Raw genomic sequence first — 24,611 nt, 5'->3', positions numbered from 1 at the left:
CGAGTTTGGAAGACGGAGCTATGCACAAAGCTGACACACAAAGCCCTTCGCACCACCGTGTGCACAGCTGCTCTTGAGCACACAGTAGTGAGGTTGGCCAGACAGACACAGCAGTGGGGGTGCTTCCCAATATCCTGACTCCCGTCCTCCACCTGTGCTCGTGGCCTCGTGCGCTTCACTTGACGCCCCACCTCCATGGAGGAAACAACAAAGTTTCCCCGCTGTCAACCTAGCCAGTGGTGTAGTCTACTTTTTTATGGTGGGTATACTGTATATCTGAGCATTTTTTGAAGTGGGTATACTGTATATATTTGTACTATTCAAAATAATGGGTCAATCAATTTTAAGTGGGTATACTGAAATCCCTGAAATTTAGAAGTGGGTATACTCCGTATACCCGCGTTCTACGTAGACTACACCACTGAATCTAGCCACAACAACTTTTGGGGGACTATTCCTCATTCACCATCCCGTTGGCAAATGAGAAAAGGATATTAGAATTGAACTTTTGTGAGGTATTGAAATACAATCTGTTGTCAGTGATGTCATCACGAGGACACAAGGAGGCAAGTGAGCACGGGAGGACGGGAGTTCACATATTAGAAAGAGCCCACAGTGTTCTTCCAAATATCCTGACTGCTGTCCTCCACCTGTGCTTGTAGCCTCGCGCTTCATGTGACACCCTGCCTCCATGGAGAGAAAACAATAGTTTTCCCGCTGTCAACCTAGCCACAGGGGGAGTTTTCAACATCCCGATTACAAATGTGAAAATGACCTTTCAACTGTGCTTTTACGAGATATTGAATTTAACTTCTGTCATCAATGACATCTTGTGACATCATCACCAGGCCACAAGCACTACTTGGGGAGGACAGGAGTTAGGATATAGGAAAGAACCCACAGTCTTAGAGTGCGTTGCAATATGCGACCTTGCCTCCTCCACTTGCCTCCTCCACTTGCTTCTCGTCATGATGACATCACTGACAACAGCATTATATTTCAATATCTTATAAAAGTTCAATTGTAGAGTCTTTTTCTCATTTGCAATTGGGATGGTGAATGAAAAACAGTCCCTCAAAAGTTGTTGTGGCTAGGCTGACAGCTGGTTAACTTTATTGTTTTCTCCACGGAGGAGGGGCCAGGAGGCGGGACGAGGAGACAAGCACAAGTGGAGGAGGCAAGGTCACATATTGGGATGCACCCTGAGAGTCATTGGCCCAGGAGTTCCCAAACTTAACCATGACAAGACCCCCCATATGCCAGTAGACTCCAGCCAAGGCCCCCCATATGCCAGTAGACTCCAGCTAAGGCCCCCCTGACATGGGCCATGCCACACATGATGAAGTTGGTCCATTCCTTCCTAAAGCCATTCAAGTACTACAGAAAGCATAATTAATAGATACTATAAATGTTGTAAAGAAGAAAATGATTCCACTGTCGTTGTATAGCTTTTTTTTGGCTACTCAAGTTATTCAATTTATTAAATTATTGATTTAATTCCAATATATTTTCCTGCCAACCTGCCTCGGCCCCTGGCATCCCCTCGTGGCCCGCGGCCACCACTTTGAAAATCTACCGCATTAGCCCATTTTATTTTTAATACTAAGGGGGTGTTCAGAGGCTCATGATGAGGTCAAAGGGGTGGTAATTCAAAAAAAAGTTTAGAATCACATATCTAACCATTGCACAGACTGACACTGATCTAAAATATAAGGACTGCTGCTAATGCCTACAGACAGCGGCGGTTTTAAGAAATCCGAGGCCCTGGGCAAAGAACAAGTTTGATTATTTATTATTCCTTTCATTTATTCATTGCAGGGTAAAGTATAAAAGAAAAAAGAAGAACGTGAGTGTGATCTATTACCTACTTGCCTGACTACTGTATACTGAATACTGAATACTGTGAGATGCATATGGATTTTTATATATTATTTATTTACTGTTAATATATATTTTATTTTGTGGGCATTTGTGGGTTGCTTCCAAACAGAATCTCACTGTATTTACAGTGAGTCCAATATGTATTTGATCCCTTGCTGATTTTGCCCGTTTGCCCACTAATAAAGACATGATCAGTCTATAAATTTATGATAATATGTATTCAAACATGGAGAGACAGAATATCAAAAATAAATTCCAGAAAATAACTTAAAATAATATATTTTAATTTATTTGTATTTAATTTAGGGTAATAAGTATTTGACCCCTCTAGCTAAAGAAGATAAAGTGCTTTGTGGCAAAGCCCTAGTTTTCTAGCACTGAGGTTAGATGCTTCTTTTAGTTAATGACAATGTTTTTGCATATAGTAGAAACTATTTTTGCCCATTTCTCTTTGCACATTATCTCTAAGACATTAATAGTTTGTGGCTGTAGCTTGGCAAATGGGAGGTTCAGTTCTCTCCATAGAATTACTATAGGGTTAATATTTGGAGACTGTCTAGGCCACTTCACGACTTTAATATGCTTCGTATTGAGCCACTCCTTCGTTGCTTTGACTGTATGTTGTGTATTATTGTCATGTTGGGAGATCCAACAATGGCCCACCCATCAGTGTAGTGGTGGAGGGAAGGACGTTTGCATTCAGGATTGCACATTACATGTCTCCCTCCATCCATTCATTGGCGATATGAAGTTGCCCTGTGCCTTGGCCAGACAAACACCCTCAAACCATAATGATATCACTTTCATGCATGATGGTGAGGAGGGTGTTCTTGGGATCATAGACAGCAGTACTCTTTCTCAAAACACATTGAATTGTGATAATGCCAAACAGCTTGATTTTGGTTTCATCTGACTACAGCACCTCCTTATCATATCCTAAACCAGTCTGATGTCCGTTGGCAAACCTCAAGTGGGACTGCGCAGGTTCCTTCTGAAGTAGAGGTACCATGTGTGCACTACAGGATTTTAAACCTCTGTGGCATTAAGTGCTACCAGTAGTTTTCTCAGTGATGTTGGTCCCAGTTGCTTTGATATCATTGCCTAGTTCATCTCGTACAGGGTGATTTCTTTCTGTTCTCATGATTACCACATCCCTACAAAAGGTCAAGTCTTGTATAGAGCCCCAGACAGGCTGATGGATAGTCATTTTGTATTCCTCACATTTTGGAAGAAATGCATCAACAACTGGGTCATTAATACCCAGTGTCTTTCACGTGGCTTTGCAGGCCATTCAATCTTTGTTCAGGTCTAAAATCTTGTACCTGATATCATTTGACCGCTCTTTGGTCTTTCCCATGCTGGTGAGGTGTGTGACTGATTCACTCATACTATGGACTGATTCTGCTGATTCAATGTGTCTTTTATGCATGTTAGTATGTACAGGTGTCTTTAATTCAGATGACAAGTTGATCGGAAGTGCCCATCTGGTCTGTGGGCCCGGAACTGTAATCAGTTGGCAGGGGATCAAATACTTATTTTGCTCGATGAAATGGAAATAAATTAATATATATTCTCTTCAGTTAATTTCTGGATTTTCTTTTTGATATTCTGTCTCTCCATATTAGAATACATATTATCATAACATTTATTGACTGATCATGTCTTTGTTAGTAGGCAAACCAACAAAATCAGCAAGGGATCAAATACATATTGGACTCACTGTATATAGTGACAATAAAAGCACTCTACTCTACTCTACTCTACTTCAGAGACGCACCGACAATAATGTGTGTGGAACATAACTTTAAATGCAGGAAAAGAAATAACTTAATGCAAAGACTAGGTCCCTGATTGGAAAACGCCCCCAACCTTGCTTAATGCAAGCACACCTATGCTTACAGTGCATCTTTGTCTCTTCTAGATGAAAATACACCATTAGAACTAATACACAACATATACAGAAGAATACACTAGAGCCATATTCAGGGGTGATAGTGAAAAAAAAATCCTGAGCCTGAACCTGCTCTAACGACAACGACGAGATACTACATAGTGACGTAACGTATGCCTATTTTGACACATTATTCAAACATTTAATAGCCTGTGTAAGACCATTCAAGCCTGATAGTAGAAGAAAACCCTGAACCTGTAACACTTTCTGAGATAAGAATAACCTAATGGCTAATTATTATCAAGGTTTTCATTTTTGCAAACTCTGTCAAGCCTGAAATCAGGTATGGAGCCTGAAAACTATCAGCCCTGCATATTTTGGCTATAACTTAAATCCTGAAAAAAACCTTTTAGATGTCCAGAAGATCATTAAACTGCCTTATTAGACACATCATCAGATACACTACTACACCATATACAAAAGGCACCAAAGCTCTAACTCAAATCCTGTTAAAAAAAAACAAAAACAAAAAAAACCCCACACACACAGTGCTGCCAAGATAATGTTGCAATGGACATTGGGGGGGAAAAGATCCTTATGCACAATCCGATGTCCAGAATAAATATTTATCATGTAAAGATAATTAAACTGCCTTATTAGACACATCATCTGAAAAAAAACAGGGTCTTTTGACATTAAAGACAGTTTTCCCAGTTTAAGTTGTACTTTGGCATCGATTGCAGAGACACTACAAAGGAAACGCGGCCTCTGAGGAGCGCCATGAGGCTGATGAAATAGCCAACTCTATAAAGTCACCACACTGAGGAGGAGTTTCATCAGACGACTACATGTACACTGGCCTTGAGACAAGCAGAGGACAAGTCATAAGGCCAGGCTTTGATTTCTTTTACTGAATGCAACACCACACACACCATTTCCTTTGCTTTTTTGGGAGCAAAAAAAAAAGAATGAAAAATAAAAAACAAAACATTCTTTTCCAGGTACGTATGCAGACGTGAACTGACGGGTAAACTATGATGCTGGTTTTCTGTGTACCAAGCACTGTACTCATATCAGTTGTTTACCATCAGCATCGGGGAAGCCGACAGGGGGTGGGGGGGGAAGACACACAGGTCTGTTGCTGCGGGCCCAGGCAGAGAGAGAGGGCCCAGAATTGGGTCATCAGTACATCACATGTATTAGGTAGGGGGGGGCTTTTCAAATGACTTTGTCCCCGGCCCAGCCAAAGCTGATCAGCATGCATGTAACATGTGATAACGGGGAGGATAGCTGCTGCTGCTATTACATAAAAGATATGGGCCGGCCGCGCCGCGCGCTTGACCTGGTTAGGGCCGCGCATGGTCAGCTGTCCCCTACAGACAGACACACCCTGATATTAACGCCCGGAGCCGCACACACACACACACACACAGATACTCAAACCCTTCAATCATGTAACAAAGAGATTGACAGTGGGAAAGATGACATCATCACTGACGAATGAAACTACTTGTGCGGAGAGGAGAGGAGAGAGAAAGAGGAGCGCAGTGACTGGCAGGGCCGCTGGCAGCTTTGGCCAGGCCCAAGACAAAGTCATCTGACTGGGCCCCCCCACCACCCAATACATTCAATGTACTGAGAACGCAATTCTGGGCCCCCCCTCCCTGGGCCTGGGACAGCTGACCCCTTTGTGCCCCCTGTCGGCTACCCTGGGAGTGGGGTGGGGGAGGGGGAGGCTACGGCAGGCAGGGAGGCAGCTGTAGGAAGGCCAGATGCACTTGCTGCTACCTAAACCGGCCACAAGGGGGCATAAGGAGTCGGAGGCGGCTAATCTCCACCACTAGGGGGCTCCACTACAGGGTTCTACTGTGGTAGGCTCTCACTGCAGCCTTCTCACTTCTCCTCTCTATCCCCCCCTCCAACCCCTCCCTTCTCTCCTCTCCTCTCTCACTCTCTCTCCCCCCTCGCTCTCACTCTCGCGCTTGCTTGCTCTCGCGCGCTCGCTCACGCACTCACTCACTCGTTATTCTCTTTCTCTTCCACTCCACCTCCTCTCCCTGCCTACCACCCACCCTCCCTCCTCTCTCACTCTTTCTCCCCCGCTCTGACACGCTCTCTCGCTTGCTTGCTCGCTGTCTCACTCGTTTTTCTCTTTCTTTCTCTTCCTCTTTCTCTCTCCCCTCCCCCCCTGCTCCTCTCCACCACCACCACCACCACCTCCTCCTCTCTCCCCCCTCCCCCACTCTTCTAGAAGCTCACAGAACACGAACATAGCCTCCCTCTTCAGAGAGTGAGACGGCCTCCTCACCCCCCCCCACCACCACCTCCTCTAGCACTCCCCCGCCCTCCCCTCTGCTGTCTTTTCTTTCTCTCGCTGTCTCTCTCTCTCCCTTTTTTCCTCCTCACACCAGCAGAGCAAGCAAGAAAGGAGTGAGCTGGGTGGGGGAGGGAGGGGGAGAGTGCTCTCTCTTTCTCTCTCTCTCTCGGAGGGGTAGTTTCCCTCCATTTTGTAGCCTCCTTCTCTCGAATGGAGGGAGGGAGAGAGAGAGAGAGAGAGGGAGAGGGAGAAGGAGCAAAACTGCTAGGCCTCATGTTAAGACATACATAATACAACAAATCTATGGGCCCCTATAGAACACATCCAACGGACGCATTAGAAGCCATCACTATGCAAGGACACACACACACACACACATATACTGAGCATCCTATGTACTATGTAAAGTATATTGGAACAACTGATCTAGGCTCTGCGAGATCCATACGGAGGCCATTTCATCATCTTTTTTCAGGAGGATCCTCGCAATCAGCATAACAAAGAGACAACGCTCAAAATAACATGACGGCCAACGGGAGTCTCAGCCATACAGGCTTCCAGAGTTTGTTAAGGGAGGAGAGACGAGTAGCGTGATGGTACTACTGTAGCTAAAATAACACGTAGACGTATATTTTTACACCGCAAACAAACAACATCCTGGATATAATTTGTCGCTCACAAACACACAGAATTGTACACTGTAGAAGATCCCTGCTATGATTTGAGTGTTCGCATCGCATGTTCTACTGGTGAGAATTGGAAGACCCTGAGATGAGACTCATACACAATCCAAAAACATGGCCGAATTCAACCGTGTGTTGAGAAGCACAATACAGCACTTTATTGTTCAGAAATGCTTGAGTGACAAAATAACAAAAGAAACAAAAAGAGAGAAGAAAAGAAAAACAAAAAAATATATATATACGAACAGAAATTGCAGGTCACAAATTAAACATGTACACATAGCAAAGTCAGATCTCAACAGTCCAAAAAAAAAAAAAAAAAAAAAAAGTCAGTGGACACTGTGGAGGAGAGGAGAGAGAAATAAAAGTCAAGAGCTCAGTCTACAGGGGGTCAGGGGAAATAAAATAAAATAAAAAAGTCAACAGTCCAAAGAAGAGAGAGGTGGGGTGAGAGCGAGCCTAGTACTGCCCAGCAAAGGCTGAATTTACCACAGTCTAGCCTACATACAAGATACTACAGCCATCAGTGAACCCCACCACTCACTCACTCTACCAGCACCCCAAGGGGAAGAGGAGGTCAGATCCAGAAAATGAGATTTGACCATACAGTAGAACCAAAAGTTTTAATAATCACTACCAATAAAAAAATAGAATAATAATAACAATAGTAGTAGTAACCAGCCAAAAAAAGCATGAGAATATGTCCATTTTAATTTGCATTTTTAATATATAGATATATTATTTTTTTTGCTAAAGGTTTCTTTCATTACAAAAAATGAAGAGAGCCCATTTAAAAAAAATAAACAAACGAAATAACTCCACCAAAGCCACATCCATTGTCTAAGTGAATCAATGTTGAACATATGACAATCTAGCCTGTGCACAAAAAAAAGAATAGCATTTTTTGTATGTCATGAATACACCTACACCGACATTTTTTTTAGATGTGTCTAAAAGACTGTACAAATATACAATAGCTCTTCAGTATATCTACGTGAAACACCTACGTTGTAATTATTAAAATCTAAATAACCAAGTCATCTTGGCCACAGCTCAGTAAATGTGGCGAAACCAAATAGTTACTTGTTTTTAAACCTTGAAAGTCATCGATATTGAAGGCAAAAAAGCTGTCTTCCATTGTTTGGTGCATTTCTTTTTCTTTTTTTTTTTCTTCAGTGTGTTCGTTCCCTGCCCTGGAGGTCATGTAAAATAATTTCTCCCCCTGTTGCACTTTTTTTTTTTCCTTTTTTATTAATTTTCTCTTTTTTCTCTTAAACTCTTAACTTTGAATAAAGTACATTGAAAATTAACTTTCCGACCCAAAAACAATGGCTTCTGGTTTTTGTGTGAGACGGCCTATCATTGGCCCCCTTTAACTTGTTCCTCTCATGTCAGCCAATGATGTATGGCTCTACATGAGTTCGGGTGAGGCAGAGTTGTTGGCATAATATGTCAGTTGTAACGAACGTCACTGTGTGTGTGTGTGTGTGTGTGTGTGTGTGTGTGTGTGTGTGTGTGCGCATGTTTGCGTCAGTGTCCGTAGCGTGTATGCTTGTGTGTACATGTATGAGTGTGCATATAGTAGGTGTTGTGTGTGTGTGTGTGTTTGTGCGTGCGTACGTGATGCTAGGCGTGGCAGTTTAGACTTGCTGCCTGCCTAGCTGAGCCGCTGCTCCTGTCTGTCGGAGTTTGGCCTTGCTGTCTCTGCGGGACTTACGCTTCCCGCTCCGCGTTGGTGTTGGTTTCGCTACGGCAACCGCCGCAACCTCCGGTGGCTCTTCCGTAGCGGGACCGTAGCCGTTCTCACCGTGAGCCTCTGTGGAGGCCACCGAGACGTCGTTGTTGTCTTTCTCCTCCTGCTCCTCCTCTCCAGTCACCTCCATCAGCTCCAGCACCTGTCCACCTCCCTCCCCTGCCGCCTGCCCGTCGTCCAGATCCACCACGCCGCTCTGCTCCTGATCCTGATCCGCCAAGCCACTGCTGCCCCTGCCCTTGTCCTTGCTGCTGTCTGCTGCGGCCGCCACCACCGCTGCAGCCACCGCTGCTACGCTCTCCTCCGGCTCGCTGTCCGAGTCCAGCGTGATTGGCTCCGAGTTCACCAGGGTCATGGGCGCCCTCCTGATTGTCTTGGACGGCTGGACGCGGTTGGCTGGCGTCCTCCTGCCCACCTGCGGCCGGCTGAACCTGGCGTGCGTCGGGCCCCAGGCGGCACCGTTGGCGCCGGCGGTGTCCGTGATGGCGATGGTGATGGGCTTGACGGCGGGCTTGGGGACGCGGCGCGGCGAGGGTGCCGGCTTGCCCGCCTTGACCCACTTGTCGTGCGCCTCCTCGGACCGGCCGACGAAGCTGGCCGAGGTGCGGCTCTCCACGCTCTCGCGCGGCTCGAAGCCCATGTCGGCGGGGAAGCCCAGCTCGTGCTGCAGCCGGTGCACGTCGCGCATCTTGAAGCCCAGCAGCACGGCGGGCAGTCGCGCCTCGCAGTCGGTCGCGCAGCGCCGCCGCCGGTTGCCGAAGTGGCTGGCCACGTCCGACTTCCAGAGCCACAGGCTGGCGGCCAGCTTCTCCACCTCGCGCCGCGTGGGGTACGGCTGCCGGTTGAAGTAGCGCGTCAGGAAGGACTTGCGCACCTCGTACGACTCGTCCTCGTGGCCCTTGGGGTCCAGCGCCAGCACCACCGGCTCGTCGGGAATCGAACCCGACTCCATCACGCCTCCCGACGAGGACATGCGGCGCTTCTTGAGGTCGGTGGGGTCCACGTTCTCGGCGCTGGAGCGCTTGAGCGCGGAGCCGGAGCCCGACGACTTGGAGGAGCGGCCCCCCTCCTTGCCGTTCTGCGTCTTGCCCACGCCGCGGCAGTGCACCAGGTGCAGCGTGATGGTGGAGGCCGTCATGTTGCTGGTGTACACGCCCAGGCAGTGGATGCACTTGTAGGTCAGCTTCTTCTCCACCGGGTGCACCGTCTGGATCACCTGGTGCCGCTCGCGCAGGTGGTGCGCCAGCGCGTCCGAGATGGGCCCCTTGAGGATGGAGAAGCAGAGCGGGCACAGCGTCTTGCCGATGTCCCGCTTGTAGGGCACCGCGGCCTGGGGGCCTTTCACCGACGGCGGGCTGCCGTCCTTGGAGTCGGGGGTCGACGCGGGGGTGGAGGCGGATTTGGGCGGGCTGGGGGACAGGGCCGACGAGGACTTCTTGGCCTCCTTGGCCTGCTTGTGCTCGTGGAAGGCCACGGCCTCCTCCGGCGCGTCCACCATGTTGTACGTGGTGACGATGAGCTGCACGTTCTTGGGGTTCCCCTGCTGCAGCGTGAGGTCGAAGGTCAGCGGCGAGTCGTTGCGCGCCTCCACGGGCTCGTCGGGGTGCGCGGCGCGCATGTGCGCCACCATCTTCTCCACGTCGTTGAAGGTGGAGCGGCAGTGCGGGCAGAGCAGGCCGTGGATCAGCATGTGGTTGAGCAGCGCGTCGCTGGGCAGGTAGCGGTTGCAGTACAAGCACTTGCTGGTGAAGTTGTGGATCTTCATGATGTAGTTGGCCACGGCCGGCACCTTCTCGGCCTTGTGCTCCTTCTCGAAGTGCGAGCTGTACACGTTCTCGGGGAACAGCTCGTTGCAGATGGTGCATATCTTCCACTTCTGCGTGTAGGACGTGCCGATGACGGCGGCGGCGCCCGCCTTCTTGGCCATGACGGAGGAGACGGTGGTGGCGGCCGCCTGCACGCGCGACGTCAACGGCGACTTCAGCGAGGAGCCCACGGGGCCGGCGCGTATGCCGCCGCCCACGCCCAGGTGAGGCTTGCCCTGCTGCGGCACGTTCACCTGCGCGTTGCCGGGCAAGGTGATGCGCACCTGTTGGCCACCTATGGACACTTGAGTCTTGAGGCCCGGGTACATGCCGGGCTTCGCGTGCATGCCTGAGGAGTTCATGCCCGGCTTGGGGATGACGATCCGGCCCATCTGCTGGGTGGAGAGCGGCCGGGAGCCCGGCGGGGAACCCAGCGCGCCTTTGGGCGTGACGCCAAGGACGCCTCCTTTCCCGTCCACCCCGCCGCTCTTGGGCGACACCATGACGACATTGGTGTGTCCGATCATGGCGGTGACCTGGTAGCCGATGCGCTCGTGATCCTCGATGACGTGCTGCACCAGCGCCTCGTAGGTGCGCGGCACGAACAGGCAGCGCTTGCAGTGGATGGCCGTGCTGTTGCTGCCGGCGGCCGCCGCGTTGGCGTTAGCAGCAGCAGCGTTGCTAGCATCTCCACCGCCCCCGGCTGCCGCGCCAGTCGCCGCCCCAGCCCCGGCGGCAGTAGCACCACCCGTAGTCGCCGCCGTCGTCGTGGTGGTGGCCCCGTTTGGCGGCGCCACCTTCTCGCCGGGCTTCACCATGTACGGTGCGGCCACGTGCTGGAAGTGTTCCCGGTAGATGTGCTTGCGCACCACGTTGTACAGAGGGTCCCGGTAGGTGCACTTCTTGCAGTAGTACACGGGCCGCTCCACCGCGTTGCCCATGTGGCCCTTGTCGCCCATCATGCCCCCGACGCGGTTCATCATGCCCATGCCCACACCGCCCTGCCCTCCATGCGGGCTCTGCCGCATCATGTTGTTGGGCATGTGGAAGAGCTTGATGTGCGTCTCCAACGTCTTCTTGTTGCCATTGTAGGTGCAGTAGGGGCAGTTGAGGAGGATGCGGTTCTCAAAGTCCTCGCTGTGCACGTTCCGGAAGTGGCTCTTGTAGGCCGAGAAGAACTTGGACGAGAAAGGGCAGCCCGAGCAGCAGAACGGCTTTGAGCGGTAGTCCTGGAATGATGACACAGGAGGAATGAAAACAGGAAACCAGTTAAGTATATGGGATGTCAACAATGCGAGAGACCCAGGTATAAGGCCAGTCGAAGTCAACTAACAATTAATGAATTAATCAAAAATGTTCATCCCTATTTAGGAATCAAGCTCCAATGTGAAAAATAAGTCAGATCACCATACAAACAATACACACATCCTGAAAAGATGACACAAGAGCATGCCCCCCGAGGGTAATACAAAAGGAAACCTGTCAATAATTGATCAACTTAAGTTAATTAAAACGTTGACTGATTTTAAAAAATGAATTGCATGAATCGCAAACTCGACAGACGAGAGACCCAGGTATAAGGTCAGTCAACTAACAATTTATGAATTAATCAATAATTTGAATCTATATTTAGGACTCAAGCTTCAAGGCATATCACCATACAAATGACACACTGACACACACTGACACACACGTTACTCACTTGAGATTTGGTCATGGAGGGATCCCACATGCCCACATCGTCCCACGTTGTGTGTTTAAGGTAGAAGTCATTTGGAGTATAGTCTTTGTATTCCTGTGAAAAAGGAAAGGCAGGGGGGGTATGAAATGACCCTAGTTAACTTTCTGTGGTAATTCACGATCAGTGCTAATTGCAGAGTGATTTAGTCACAGGTCTAAATCAATACATTACTTGGGGACCAACAAAGAGTAGCTCTAATTTATTTATAGATAAACAAGTCCAAACGCATAGATCATTCACCTCTTTAAAATACACATAGCTACTGTAGTAGTAATTAAGTTAACATGGTAAGAAAAACCCAAATAACAGATTGTTTTGTGCCAATGTCGTAAAAGCGTGCAGACAGACGACATGATGTGTGACCTGTTCTGGGCCGAGGTGATAAATGTATTGATTTGTTTACGAATGCCTTAAGTGGGGTGAGGGGGGGGACGTGGTGAAACTCACATCAATGTGCTTCCTGCAGAACTCCAGGCCGATGTCTCCCAGCACTTTCTTGACATTTTTCCTGGCTTTGCGTAAACTGCCAAGGTTGTTGACTGGGAGCTGAAACATGCTGCCCACCTGAAAAACACACGTCATACAAAAACAATCAGTACACTGAAGTTTTTTTTTTCAGCAAAGAGAACATTTGAGGGTCTTTTTTGCGCTCAGTTATGCTTTGTGTGTATCCCAAAATACATGTGAACAACGACACATGCGTTTCAAAATCCTTTATGTCCATTTTACAACCACTAACACAAAATGCTGTTTCCACTATAGAGGGGTTTTCTTTAGAATCACAGGTATACACAGTGCACGATAAGGCCCGACCGATATATCGGCCCCACCGATATATCGGGCCAATATTTAGCATTTTTGGGATATCGGTATCGGCCATATTTTCAATAAATTTCCAAAGATAAGTTTGTATAACTTTCACAACCAATTTTGCAGCCGATTCGTTCTTTAATGCATCTTCTATTCTGCTCTCCCCACTTTGAGTCCATGAGAGTTCATTATTATAACGATGTGTATATATAATAATAATAATTTATATTTCATTAAATGTTATTATGAACACTATTTCTATATATCGGTTGCACATATCGGTTATCGGCCTCCCATTTCCATAAATATCGGTATCGGCCCTGAAAAAACCATATCGGTCGGGCCCTAGTGCACGAGCCAGACACCTGTAACTAAAAAAAGCCTCACATAACGGGCTCATGCCCTTCCACACATTAATGCGCTCGGTTGTTGAAGTACGCCCCCACACCTGGAGAGGTAAACAAACTCTTGTAGCCTTTTGACAGCAGCCAGCCATACACAAAAGCAGAGGAGTAGAATGCTGCTGGTGGTGGTGGGAGGGAGGTCGGTCGGTGTGCAGTCACATGACCACTATTGTGCAGTTCATGACAGAAGGGTGACAATACTGAACAATCAAAATCTAAATATGGCCTGCTGAGCTTTCAAAAGGAGTTGCCATCAACCTTACACCAAAACACACACACATAAGTTCACTTATTTGATACACATGCATTCATAAACATCTGTGTAAAAAAGTGGAGGTTTCATTCAGATGAAAAAAAAAGTCAAAAAGGTCAGCATGTAGGTCAAAGGTCAGATGGCCATCCACATGGTCACTATTGATCAACACTGATGAAGACCACAACCACCACACACCACAACACAACAGCCCCAGCAACAACACCACCCCCAGCTCTCAGCTCTGTAGCCACCATTCCAAGCACAGGCAGCCACTCTGTCTCTCTCTCCTCCTGGTGCATTCTGGGTAGGCTGTCTTGCGCTGCCTGCTCACTCCACTCCACTGCCTCTGCGGCGGGTTGGGCTTTCTTCTCCTCCTCAATGACTTGCTTTCTCCCATCACACGTAGATGGCGCTATCGAGGACGGAAGCCTCCCTGTTATATAAGCCTCTCCCTTCCATGCTTGCCCTTTCTCTTCCTCCCTCCCTCCCTCTCTCTCTCTCTCTCTCTCTCTCTCTCTCTCACTCACTCTTTTTTTCTCCACCTCCTCCTCCTCCTCCCTAGCTTGCCTCCCTGCCTGCATTCACAGAATGGCGCCTCCTACTGAAACAGCAGCAGAGCCCAACCTATACAACATGTCTGCAGAGGCTTTTTTTGGGGTGGGGGCAGGAATCCTCACACTGACAAAAACTGAGGCCAGCGCAAAGTAACCAGAGTGCCGCTTCCTTGTTTTCCCCATAACAGAGAAATCCCAACGAGTATGTCTCAGTCAGCATAGCAGGCCTCATACAAAGATCCGTGCGGCAAAACACAAAGTGTGGACAGCACCGAGGAGCAACTTTTCAGTGGCACCACTTGCCTCTGTTGACCTGAAATGCAACCACTACACTGGCCGCTGTCCTTAAACCCCGAGTGCATCTGCTTGAGTAGTTCATGCCGTGAGAAAAAAAATAAAAGCTTAGCGCCTCCACATGCAGGCAGAGGATGACAGCACGGCACGGAGAAGACTTCATACGCCAACTGCTTCTTGGAAACGTCATTTCTTCCACTACTGACAAGGATGCCGCCTGTCATATCTGAAGCTGATTGAAACATGATTGTTTTTGTAAACAGTTGTTGACATAATGCAGTCGGTGGGCGTAAAGTTTCACATACTGGCCATATCAAATAAGTTTGACATCTGTTAGCACCTGGTCACGTCCAATCAGCCTCCATCAGATCAACACGGCAAAGACCGCACAGAACTGATGCTTTTCCACTGAGACAGTAATGTGAATTACAAAGGAGTCCAGTGGTACGTCATACACGGTGCTGACTGACTCACAGATTTCGCATTAAAATGTCCAAACAGGTCCTAAGCACGTCCTCCACGGAGACAGACAACAATTATGTTAATGGGTAATGTGCCAGCCAGCCTCCTCATCAATGGATCTATTAACATGACGGTAGATAAATGCAGGTAATTACTACAGCCCATCAAAGACCCACGAACAACGTTAGTGTAAGACCACTTCAACGCTTCATGTTAGCCCATTTCGGGTCTTCACAACCAGTCATTAGAAAGCGCAATCTCTAAACACACCACCACGACTTGATGCTCAGGTACCAAACAAACTTAATAAAATATTACCAGCGAGGTGGCTAAAGTTAGCAGGCTAGGCTACAATCAGAGATAGCAAGTTTATCAGCCTCTCTGTTCTGTGCTGAGAAACCCAACTGAAGATGAAAAGAACACAAGAAGAAATTCTTCGACAGCCTAGGAGAGTTTGTCGCTCCATGAATAAAATACATTAAACCTGTCAAACATCGAAGAAGCGCAAGAGCAAATCGGATAGCTAAGGTTGGTTCCAGTCTTTCGGCACGAGCTGTTTGTCTATTGGTGACGACAGGCTAACTAGCTTGCTGACTGATGAAGACTCTTGACATCTCCCAGAAGGCTAGCCGTCGCTAAAATGAAAGGTAATGGTTTGTAAAAGCGTGTTATTTACTCATGCCAATGAAGATGTCAGCATATAACTTCACAATGGGTGAATTCAAGACTCCCCACACCTAACGTCTCGTGAAGGACTGTGAGAGCCACCACTGCATTCAAAGGGGCTCTGGCTCTACCCGTATGCTAATGTTAGCTCAGAATCAACATCTAGCTAGCGTTAGTGCTAGAACTAGCCGTCCTAGCACCCTGTGTTCAGGATTTCCAATGTTTCCTGTTGTTAGCATTGTTGCTATTTCAGCTAAACAGCCCCTAGCGAGCTAGCCTCTTGTTCAAGTGGAAGTTAGTTACCTGGCTCCGAGTCAGTTACTCCCGCAAATGTTAGTCTTATTCCAGCAGCTCCGTGGACAAAAAAACGTGACCGGCACTCTCACTTTCCCTCCTCTTCCTCCAGTGGGGCAGGCACAATACACCGCCTCGCTGAAACCATTCGAAACGGGCACACCACACCAAGAGAGGGAGCTCGACTTCTACAACTGGCGGAGTCAGAGCTGTCCGTCTCCCTCTGTTCGGTTAGTTCTACCGGGGATGAGGTACTGAAACTCATCTAGTTAGGTGATCCTTGAGGGTGCCAATGTTGAGGTACAGTAGATAACTTGTTTTGGTAGCTTGGTAATTACAATTAGAGGGCTTCACCCTGATACCTCCGGTAACAGATCATGCAAATTGTCCACAATTAGTCTATTCCCTCATCTCCCACATAGACAATACAACCCAATCCACTGCCTGCTCTGTCCAAAATGGCGTGTCTAAAAGGGCGGAAGTGACATATGTGTTTGATTAGCATAAAAAAACTCATTGTGCCTACGGAGAGACCCATTTAGCCCACATAGTCGGAGATGGGGCTGTAAATCAATCATCGGCCACCTTGATACCTGTTATGCCGGAGGTCCTGTTGCGTCTTGAAATCCACAGTGTCCCCACCGAAAACGATTGGGATCGTAGAAGCGAGATTTCTGTCCTTCGGTCGCACTGGGGTAAACAAACCTAATCTGCACCTGCCACTTTTGGAACATAGGGGGCGCCCTTCTCGGAGGCGCAATTGACAGTGAACGCATGCGTTGACACTACATCTGGTGCCTTCCCCTCCGCTTCCCCCACCGAGACTCGGATGTATACAGTGCCTGAGTACTCACCCAGCGTCGGAGTACTATCATTTCAGGTGGTGGCGCTGTAGTGTTCACCGGGACTACTTTTTAGTGCCAGGGCTGGGGTAGTGATTGTGAACATCTATCCAGGTTCCCAGTTTGGATCTGGGTCTAGGTTGCAGATAAGAGTTTTTTGGTAGCCCTCCTATATAATAATCACATACATCATCCATTTCTCTTATTGAAGGCATTGACAGCTGACCCCCCAACACACACACACACACACACACACACACACACACACACACACACACACACACACACACACACACACACACACACACACACACACACACACACACACACTCTCTCTCCAAAGTGGTTCTTCCACCTGCAGCTCTACAGTATGTATTCACCACAGTACAGGAATGAATGGCATTCATGGCAGCAGTGAAACAATCCCACTTAGTGCTGATCATGCACACCTATGCTGATGCATTCCACTACCTCTTCCCGTTAACATTGCATTACATTGCAATGCAGTTAGCTGACACATTTATCCAAAGTGACTTAGAGCAATGTGGGGTCAGGTGCCTTGCACAAGGGTAGGCTACTACAGCAGCCATTGATGGAGGTGCAGGGCGAGGTGAGGGTGGGAATCAAACCTGCAACCCTCTGATCTGAAGACCGCCTCCATAACCCATTAGCCAATGGCCTCAGGGGAAGGAGGCCTAATATGAGAGCATATGATGTAATGGTCTGACTCCATCAGTACACATATCTCTTTTTTTATAGAATTTTTTTTTTGGTCTTTCACGACTTTATCTGACAGGACAGTGTGAGAGATGGACAGGAATCGAATTGGGAGAGAGAGAGGGGGAGGGGTCGGCAAAGGACCCGGGCCGGGAATCAAACCCGGGTCAGCCGCATGGCAGGCGAGAGCCCTACCAGTTGGCCACGGCAGGGCCCATCATCAGTACACATCTCAGCACCAATTAGAGCAGTGTTTTTCAACCACTGTGCCAGGCAACACTAGCGTGCCGCCCCTGAGAGATCATCTGGTGTGCCTAGAAAATTATAGAATGACTGTACATTGTTAATACAGGCAAGACAGTTTTCATTTTCAGTTAACATTTACAATTGGTGGTGTGCCTTGGCATTTTGTCCTTGAAAAAGGTGTGCCTTGGCTCAAAAAAAAGGTTGAAAACCACTAAATTAGAGGACTGGCTTCTTGTATTTATCAACAGCATGGACTACTCACACCGTGACAGGACCCTGATTAGTAGACTAATCAATGGCAGACGAGCCGTTTGGTGACAAATCAGGGAGACACAACACAGAACAATATAAAAAAAACTTACGTTGAGCTCATGTAATGACATTAAGATGGACAGCAGCTACACATTTGGACACGGCAAAAAAAAAGATTGAAAAGGGGCTTTTGTAGCGAAGCGGAGGTGATTAATAACCTTAACTTGCGAGTCAATACAGCACCGGAGGAAAACAAGAAAAAAGAGCAACATGCAGAGACTCAGAGATTAGTCAAGTCCTGACATACAGTCAATAGCAGGATATCAAAGTGGAGTTTATGGCGTTTCGTTTCACAATAATAATATAAAAAAACGAAATCGTAATAATATAATATCAGAATCATAATAATATCCCAACGGATCATCTGTTAAAAAAAGTCTTAAAGAAATAAAAAAATCGTTAATAATATAATATAAGAATCCCTAAGGAAATGAATGGACGATGGACTGATGGACTTATTTAACACAGGCAGCTGCAAAGTAAACAGGAGTGACCAGTGTTCCTTCTAAATAAGGCTCAGCCTCATTATTATACAGTATATAGAGACATTTTGGAAAACACCACAGATGTACTGTATGTTTGTGCTACCGTCTGTGGAAATTAGCTACAACTGCATCTCACGAATCCCATAGGATTTAACAAAGACCACTAAATACCTTTTTAGGGATGTGCTAAAATACACATAGCTCTTAGCTGATCACAGTCCTGTTACTGATATATACTGTACGTGTCAGTGCCTAAATAATTGCAATGTTATTACTGTGTGTTACAATGAACTAAATCAGAATCAAGATTCATTTTTTCATGAATAATTTATTCTGATTATTTCTATTACAAAACGGTGGATTCAAACATACAGAAAAGTAATGAGCAGTGGACCAGATCACAGTTCACAAGCACATGGTACGTTCTCATTTCTTCGCAAAGATGGGCTTGACCCAACACTTTTCCAGCAATATTAACTCATATCAGCTCATCTGCTAATGAATAGATTTCATTATTATTTGAGATTATCAATATCAAGACCTTTTATTCAAAATATATCTGTTGCATAACAGCAAGTTTCTTAGGCTACTGTCACATACTCTTAAGTACCCACTGTATGCATTCCTGTCCCAGTATTGACACTTGACAATTTTGGTCACGCCAACCAGACCAACACTTGCTTTCGTTACTACAGTAAAACAGGTTTGAAAATAAATGTTTATGACGAGCGGGCGCAAGGCCAAATGTTATAATTTTACAGGATTTATTCATTTTAACTATTGTATTTTGGTAACATTGGGAGTTTACCAATTAATTTGCTTTACTTGAGACATGGAAACCATCTAAATGACATCCCACAAACCCATTCCTCTAAAGCGCACATACATATGTACTGCAATATGGCTATCTACACTCCCATAACACAGAGAAAGTTCCAGTGAAATGGCCATAAAACCAAACACTACATGAAACCAGCTACCCTGTTTCTCGAAAGCATCGTTGCTAACCAGTTAGCAACTTACTAGGTTTCCAATGGGAAATTGCATTGCAACCAAGTAAGTTGCTAACTTAGTTAGCAGCGCTGTTGTCGAGAAACACACCCCAGCTACCATTTCATCTCGCCTCTTTTCTGCAGTGACGCCGGCCCCATGACCAACGGCTGTGTAGTTCATGTTGTTGCGAACAGGGTCAGAAGTCCTTTCAAAAAGGAGACAATTTCATTTCCTCCCAGCTTAGATTCTCCATAAACACGGTCCACAAAGGAGATGGGAACCTGTTGAAAAACATTCACGTCATTAATACAATTTAGCGTGTGGATATGCACTTGTAGCTGTCATATGAGTGACTTCTGAAGCCAATTGATTAAGTGAAATTCAGTTTATTAGCTGTCGTTCCCACAACAACATGGATAGGCAACAAAACGTATGGGAAGGACTGTATATAAAATAAAGGGTAACACTTAACTTGACGTCGGTTTCATACGGATGTCATAACAGTGTCATAATAGTGTCAAAACAGCATGAGCGAGTCATAAACATGGTGTCAGTGTCATAAATGTTTTATGGTCATGAAAAGTTGACATTGTTAGGGTTGTCTTTGCCATAACCGAATGTCACTTAATGATAGTCATAAAATGTTTATGCCATTGACATAATGTTTATGACACATGAATGACTGCCTTATGACATTGTTATGTCGTGCATATGACCCCTGCATCAAGTAAAGTGTTACCAAATAAAGTTGCGAAAGGTGTATACTGTTAAAAAAGTAGCCCCGTCTTACCTCTCCAATGCTATATCCAAGCTGTCTCGCACGCACAATCATCTCCATTTGAAAGACATAGCCCTTTGACACGCAGTGTTTGATCAGGTTCTCCAAGACCTCCTTTTTGTACAACCTAATGCGCACACCAAAATTGCATTAAAACGAAGGAATACCATCAAAAAGATCGACAAGTGACAAGACATTTTGTGTAGCACCTTGTTCAATAATTTAGAAGGCTGCAACAGTTGTATATTGCAGTACATCACTATATGAATTTCAATGCAACTGCATTGCAGCAGGAATGTAGGTCTACATAGTTCGAAGTTAGGTGCTGATTGCACATATACTGAACATTTTAAATGCTCATATTAAGAAATAAGGTTTCTAAAACTCTGTTTAGGTGTAAATGAGAGGCTAAAACTATTCATATCTGTTAACAGCCTCTTAAAATGACTAACCAACTCACCCCCCACAAAGAGTACAGCCTTAACTTGTAAAATAGACAGTCTTTAGTCAATACAAATCCTTTTATTTTTTTGACCAATGTTCATGTTTATTTATTTGATTAGTAAAACAAGGATGATGTAATTTTGATCTGTCCTATGGTCTCTCTCTCTCTCTCTCTCTCTCTCTCTCTCTCTCTCTCTCTCTCTCTCTCTCTCTCTCGCTCGCTCCCTCTCTCTCTCTCTCTCTCTCTCTCTCTCTCTCTCTCTCTCTCTCTCCTACCTGAAGCTTCCTGTCAAATCCGATGCTCCAGGTCTTAACAGCACCTGTGTGACGAAGTTCGCTCCTCGGCTGGTTTAACATTGGGATGACAAAGTGTGAAACAAGCCATTAACACTCACATACAACAGTGCACCAAGTTCACCAGCATACACAGTAACAAATTACACCACCTGTGATGTTGAATAACTAGAGGTGTGTAGAGCAGAAGTGAAAGTGAATTCATTATTCAAGTACAACTCCAGTAAACTTACATGTTATTACATAGTAAATGATGATGTCATCCCAGTTATTCCACTGTGCCTAATGACGTTCTTTTTTTTCTTAACTTCTACTTCGCCTCTATGAATAGCACAGAAGAATATGGCGGAATGGAGAAATGACGGCCACTAATCTTTACCTGATCAGTTTCCTGCGTAGATCCCATCCGTAGACACCTCCATCTCCCCTGTACCTCGTCCCAGACACCACATCATACCCTCCCTCTCGCTGTTTTCTGGAAAACACACAGCTGGGGGTGAAGATTGTGCACATCCCAGGAAAGTCTGTATATGAAGGGCTCATTTGCAAAGCGGTGTATGTCCATTTTGTAGAATGTTGGAAAATTGACATTTCATTTTTTGTATTGGGTATTCCATTGAATTGCGTTGCAAAATTCATTTTATATAGGTTAAAAAAGTATGTTCTCAAAATATTTGAATGGTAAGAATTAACACATAGGTGATATGACCTGAACAGTCATTTTCAGTAATAATAAAATGCAAAAGTAAAAACATGGAGATACACTGTTTTGCAAATAAACCCTTCATATTTAAAATCCTGATTTTTTAAATTATTATTATTTCATGGCTGGATTACGTTTCGACTTCCAACAGTCTCACAGAAGACTGTTGAAGTCAAAACATAACCCAGCCTTGAAATGATAAAAAAAACAACAACAACAGAAAGGATTTCAAGTGTGCAGACTTCTCACTCCAAAGCTAATGAAACAAACAGCCCCAAAGCAACGTCTTGGTTAGACTGTACTACCAGAGACAGCATATTACACAGACTATTAATTACAAAAGATAAACACAAACTTTGAACAAAGATTACTATGTTTAGTTGACTATTAAAAAAGAGATTAGATGAAGAAAAGATGAAGGAACTTACTCTATGAATTCAGGAATAAATTTGGGCTGGAATAAAAATATAGAAGAGATTAATATATATTAGCAAAATGAGTCTTCACACAGATGATTAAGATGTGTCTTTAACTCAATGAGGCTTAACAACTGACATAAGTTAACTTTTCTGACTACACTTCAGACTACACACTGCTATGCATTTTTACATGCTTGCCACTCAGTGACTTGAAACTCCTCTAGACCATCTAAAATTCAAAATTATGTTTGGCTATGTTTTGCCCCGAACGTTTGTGAACATTTCAAGTGGGTCCCAAGTTGGAAAAAGTTGGGAAACCCCTGCTCTAGACATGTTTTCAATGGCAAAGTCATTCTTACATGATGAGAGAGATCGGCATCCATGATGATGATGAAGTTGCCAGTGGCGTGCTGGATGCCATGGACATAAGCAGTGCCTGTACAGAGTCAAAGGAGAGGCATGGGTAAACAATACAAAATAAAAATAAATTGTTATTTATTTTATAACTTTATATTTCTATAGGAAATAAATGAGAGAGAGATGTGGGGAAGAATTGGCATAGGACCCGGGCCGGAATCAAACCCAGGTCCCCGGCATAGTAGCCCAGTGCCCTACCGTTTGAGGACATGGTAGGACCATGTGTGAACAATTTTAACCATATATTTTTTGGCTAAATACCAATCAAATAAATCAAAATATATTCATATAACACAATATCCCAATTACATAGTTGACTGACTTGAAGTACTTTGCATTCACACACACATTCACACAAAAGGCTGAAGTATGTTACCTAATCCAAGTTTCTTTGCTCTGGGTCTAAGTAGCTGGAAAAAAAGCAATAAAATGGTGTTATATTGACGCAATAACATTATGTGTAAAGAAACAGGTATTCACTGTATGGTGTTCACTCACTATTTTGTCTTCTCCATAGATTTTCTGCAGCTGTTCAGCAATCTCAAGTGTCCCATCCGGGCTTCCATCATCAATGACTATTATCTCGTAGTCATACCCACTGTACAACATACAAAACATTGAATGAATAGCGTTACCAAATGAAACACAGGTAAATGTATATCAATGAATGCATTCATTTTTAGTACATGAAAAACGAGTTGCTAGCTGAAAGTGTACAAGCTGTCACTTACATTTCCTTGTGAACTAACCTATGAAATAAGCTCATTTGAAACTCTGAAGGAAACAAATAGGCATAACAGTTTATCCAAGAAATGTGGAACACTTTACTGGCCTCTATCCTAAAGAATCCTCTTGCACCGCAATTGGTTTGGGTTGTCACATTTGTGCAAGGTGCCTTTGACAACCCATATTTTTTTGAAGAGAATGGATTATGTCCATTTTCTACCCATGACTATACAAATGTACCTGACACATGCATGGCATAGAAATGGTTTTCTCTGCTTCACTGTTTTTCCTGAAGTAAATATTTGACAACCAACACCACCAGCCTTCCCTAGGTTACAGGTGGTTATTTTCTACTAGTTGCTTAGTTAGCCCTGAAGCCATTAAAACCAGTGGGACCTGTTCAAACCAGTACTTCACATACCATTTCAGAATAGCTTGATGGAGTAGGCTTATTACAGTAGACCAGTAAAGTGTTCTAGTTTCTTTGTATAAATAATCTGAAGATTGTTTCTAAACTGCTTCTTTCTGTTTCCAGGTGAAACTTTCAACTGTTTTCTGCTGGTCGTCCATAAAATATGTCACAACTCTAATGACAACAAAGTGAGTTGCAGTGGTTGTATTCTGTCAACAACTATTCAGCCAGCTAAACAAATCTATCGAGAACTTACGTGACATAACATAACAGAACAACACATTCATAACAAAACGTATGAATGTTTGGGAAAGGAAATGCTGGTAAATGTGACAATGCTTTGTTATTAGCCAACAACAAACAACCTGAACTCAATTTGACATCACTCAGTCACATAGCAAATTAGCTTCTACAACTTGATGCAGTGAAAGAGGCAAAACCTGCATGTCAGCTATCTTACCTCTCTTCGAAGCTTTTCACCAAAAGCCATACAATAAGGGGTAGATTTTCTCGTTCGTTGTAAGTAGGCAATAGAATAGAATATTTGTCTCCTGTGCTTTGCTTCTTGTCACTTCTTCTACTTGCCATGTTGGAATGTTGAGACACCGGCGGATGTAGGCGTAACAGAATATTTGTTCCGTACAGCCATCGCAGCTTGGTTCCGGGAAAAATGTACCACTAGATGGAGCCATAACACCATTGATTATACTATCAGTAGTTGCAGACTTGATAAGTTGCAGACTTGTAACATTGTTTTTGCAACTAACGCACCAGGAAGTGGAACATCCTAAAATTTGCATTCGACAATAATCTACAGCTGTTCATAATTTGTATTTTGTATTTTGACTTGTATTTGTGTTGCCTACTGTTGTAATTGTCTATATCCATATGTGTTTATTGTATGGCTCCTTAACGCAACAAATTCCCTTCGAGGCAATAAAGGTTTTCATTCATTGTCATGATACCCACACATCATTAAACATTATTTTCACGGAGTTACATGTTTATGTTA

General features: G+C 45.2%; 2 protein-coding genes and 1 long non-coding RNA gene across 4 annotated transcripts; 1 reads left to right on the top strand and 2 right to left on the bottom strand.

Annotated features, from left to right (window-relative positions):
- Positions 1-6,907: 6,907 nt before the first annotated feature.
- Positions 6,908-15,928, bottom strand: adnpb (activity-dependent neuroprotector homeobox b). Its single transcript, XM_063207958.1, has 4 exons — positions 15,821-15,928; positions 12,519-12,635; positions 12,033-12,125; positions 6,908-11,559 (listed from the first exon to the last, which is right to left on the bottom strand). The coding sequence occupies exons 2-4, from the start codon at positions 12,624-12,626 to the stop codon at positions 8,413-8,415; spliced, it is 3,348 nt and encodes a 1,115-aa protein (XP_063064028.1). The 5' UTR covers positions 12,627-12,635; positions 15,821-15,928; the 3' UTR covers positions 6,908-8,412.
- Positions 14,185-24,051, top strand: LOC134456561 (uncharacterized). Of its 2 annotated transcripts, none has more exons than XR_010036335.1 (5): positions 14,185-15,498; positions 15,924-16,041; positions 22,567-22,673; positions 22,979-23,110; positions 23,723-24,051. It is a non-coding gene; the product is annotated as an uncharacterized LOC134456561 (long non-coding RNA). The 2 variants fall into 2 exon arrangements; XR_010036334.1 differs by having other exon boundaries at positions 15,924-16,062.
- On the bottom strand, positions 18,722-24,477 carry dpm1 (dolichyl-phosphate mannosyltransferase subunit 1, catalytic). The gene is made up of 9 exons (XM_063207959.1): positions 24,060-24,477; positions 22,960-23,059; positions 22,838-22,871; positions 22,404-22,480; positions 22,054-22,079; positions 21,302-21,397; positions 20,905-20,973; positions 20,197-20,311; positions 18,722-19,687 (listed from the first exon to the last, which is right to left on the bottom strand). Exons 1-9 carry the CDS (start codon positions 24,185-24,187, stop codon positions 19,583-19,585), a joined length of 750 nt encoding a protein of 249 aa, XP_063064029.1. The 5' UTR covers positions 24,188-24,477; the 3' UTR covers positions 18,722-19,582.
- Between the last annotated feature and the right edge of the window lie 134 nt (positions 24,478-24,611).

Source organism: Engraulis encrasicolus, chromosome 10, assembly GCF_034702125.1.
Source record: "Engraulis encrasicolus isolate BLACKSEA-1 chromosome 10, IST_EnEncr_1.0, whole genome shotgun sequence".
Classification (NCBI taxonomy): Eukaryota; Metazoa; Chordata; class Actinopteri; order Clupeiformes; family Engraulidae; genus Engraulis; species Engraulis encrasicolus.
Note: the sequence above shows the minus strand (reverse complement) of the source record. Positions and strands in the feature narration are given on the sequence as shown.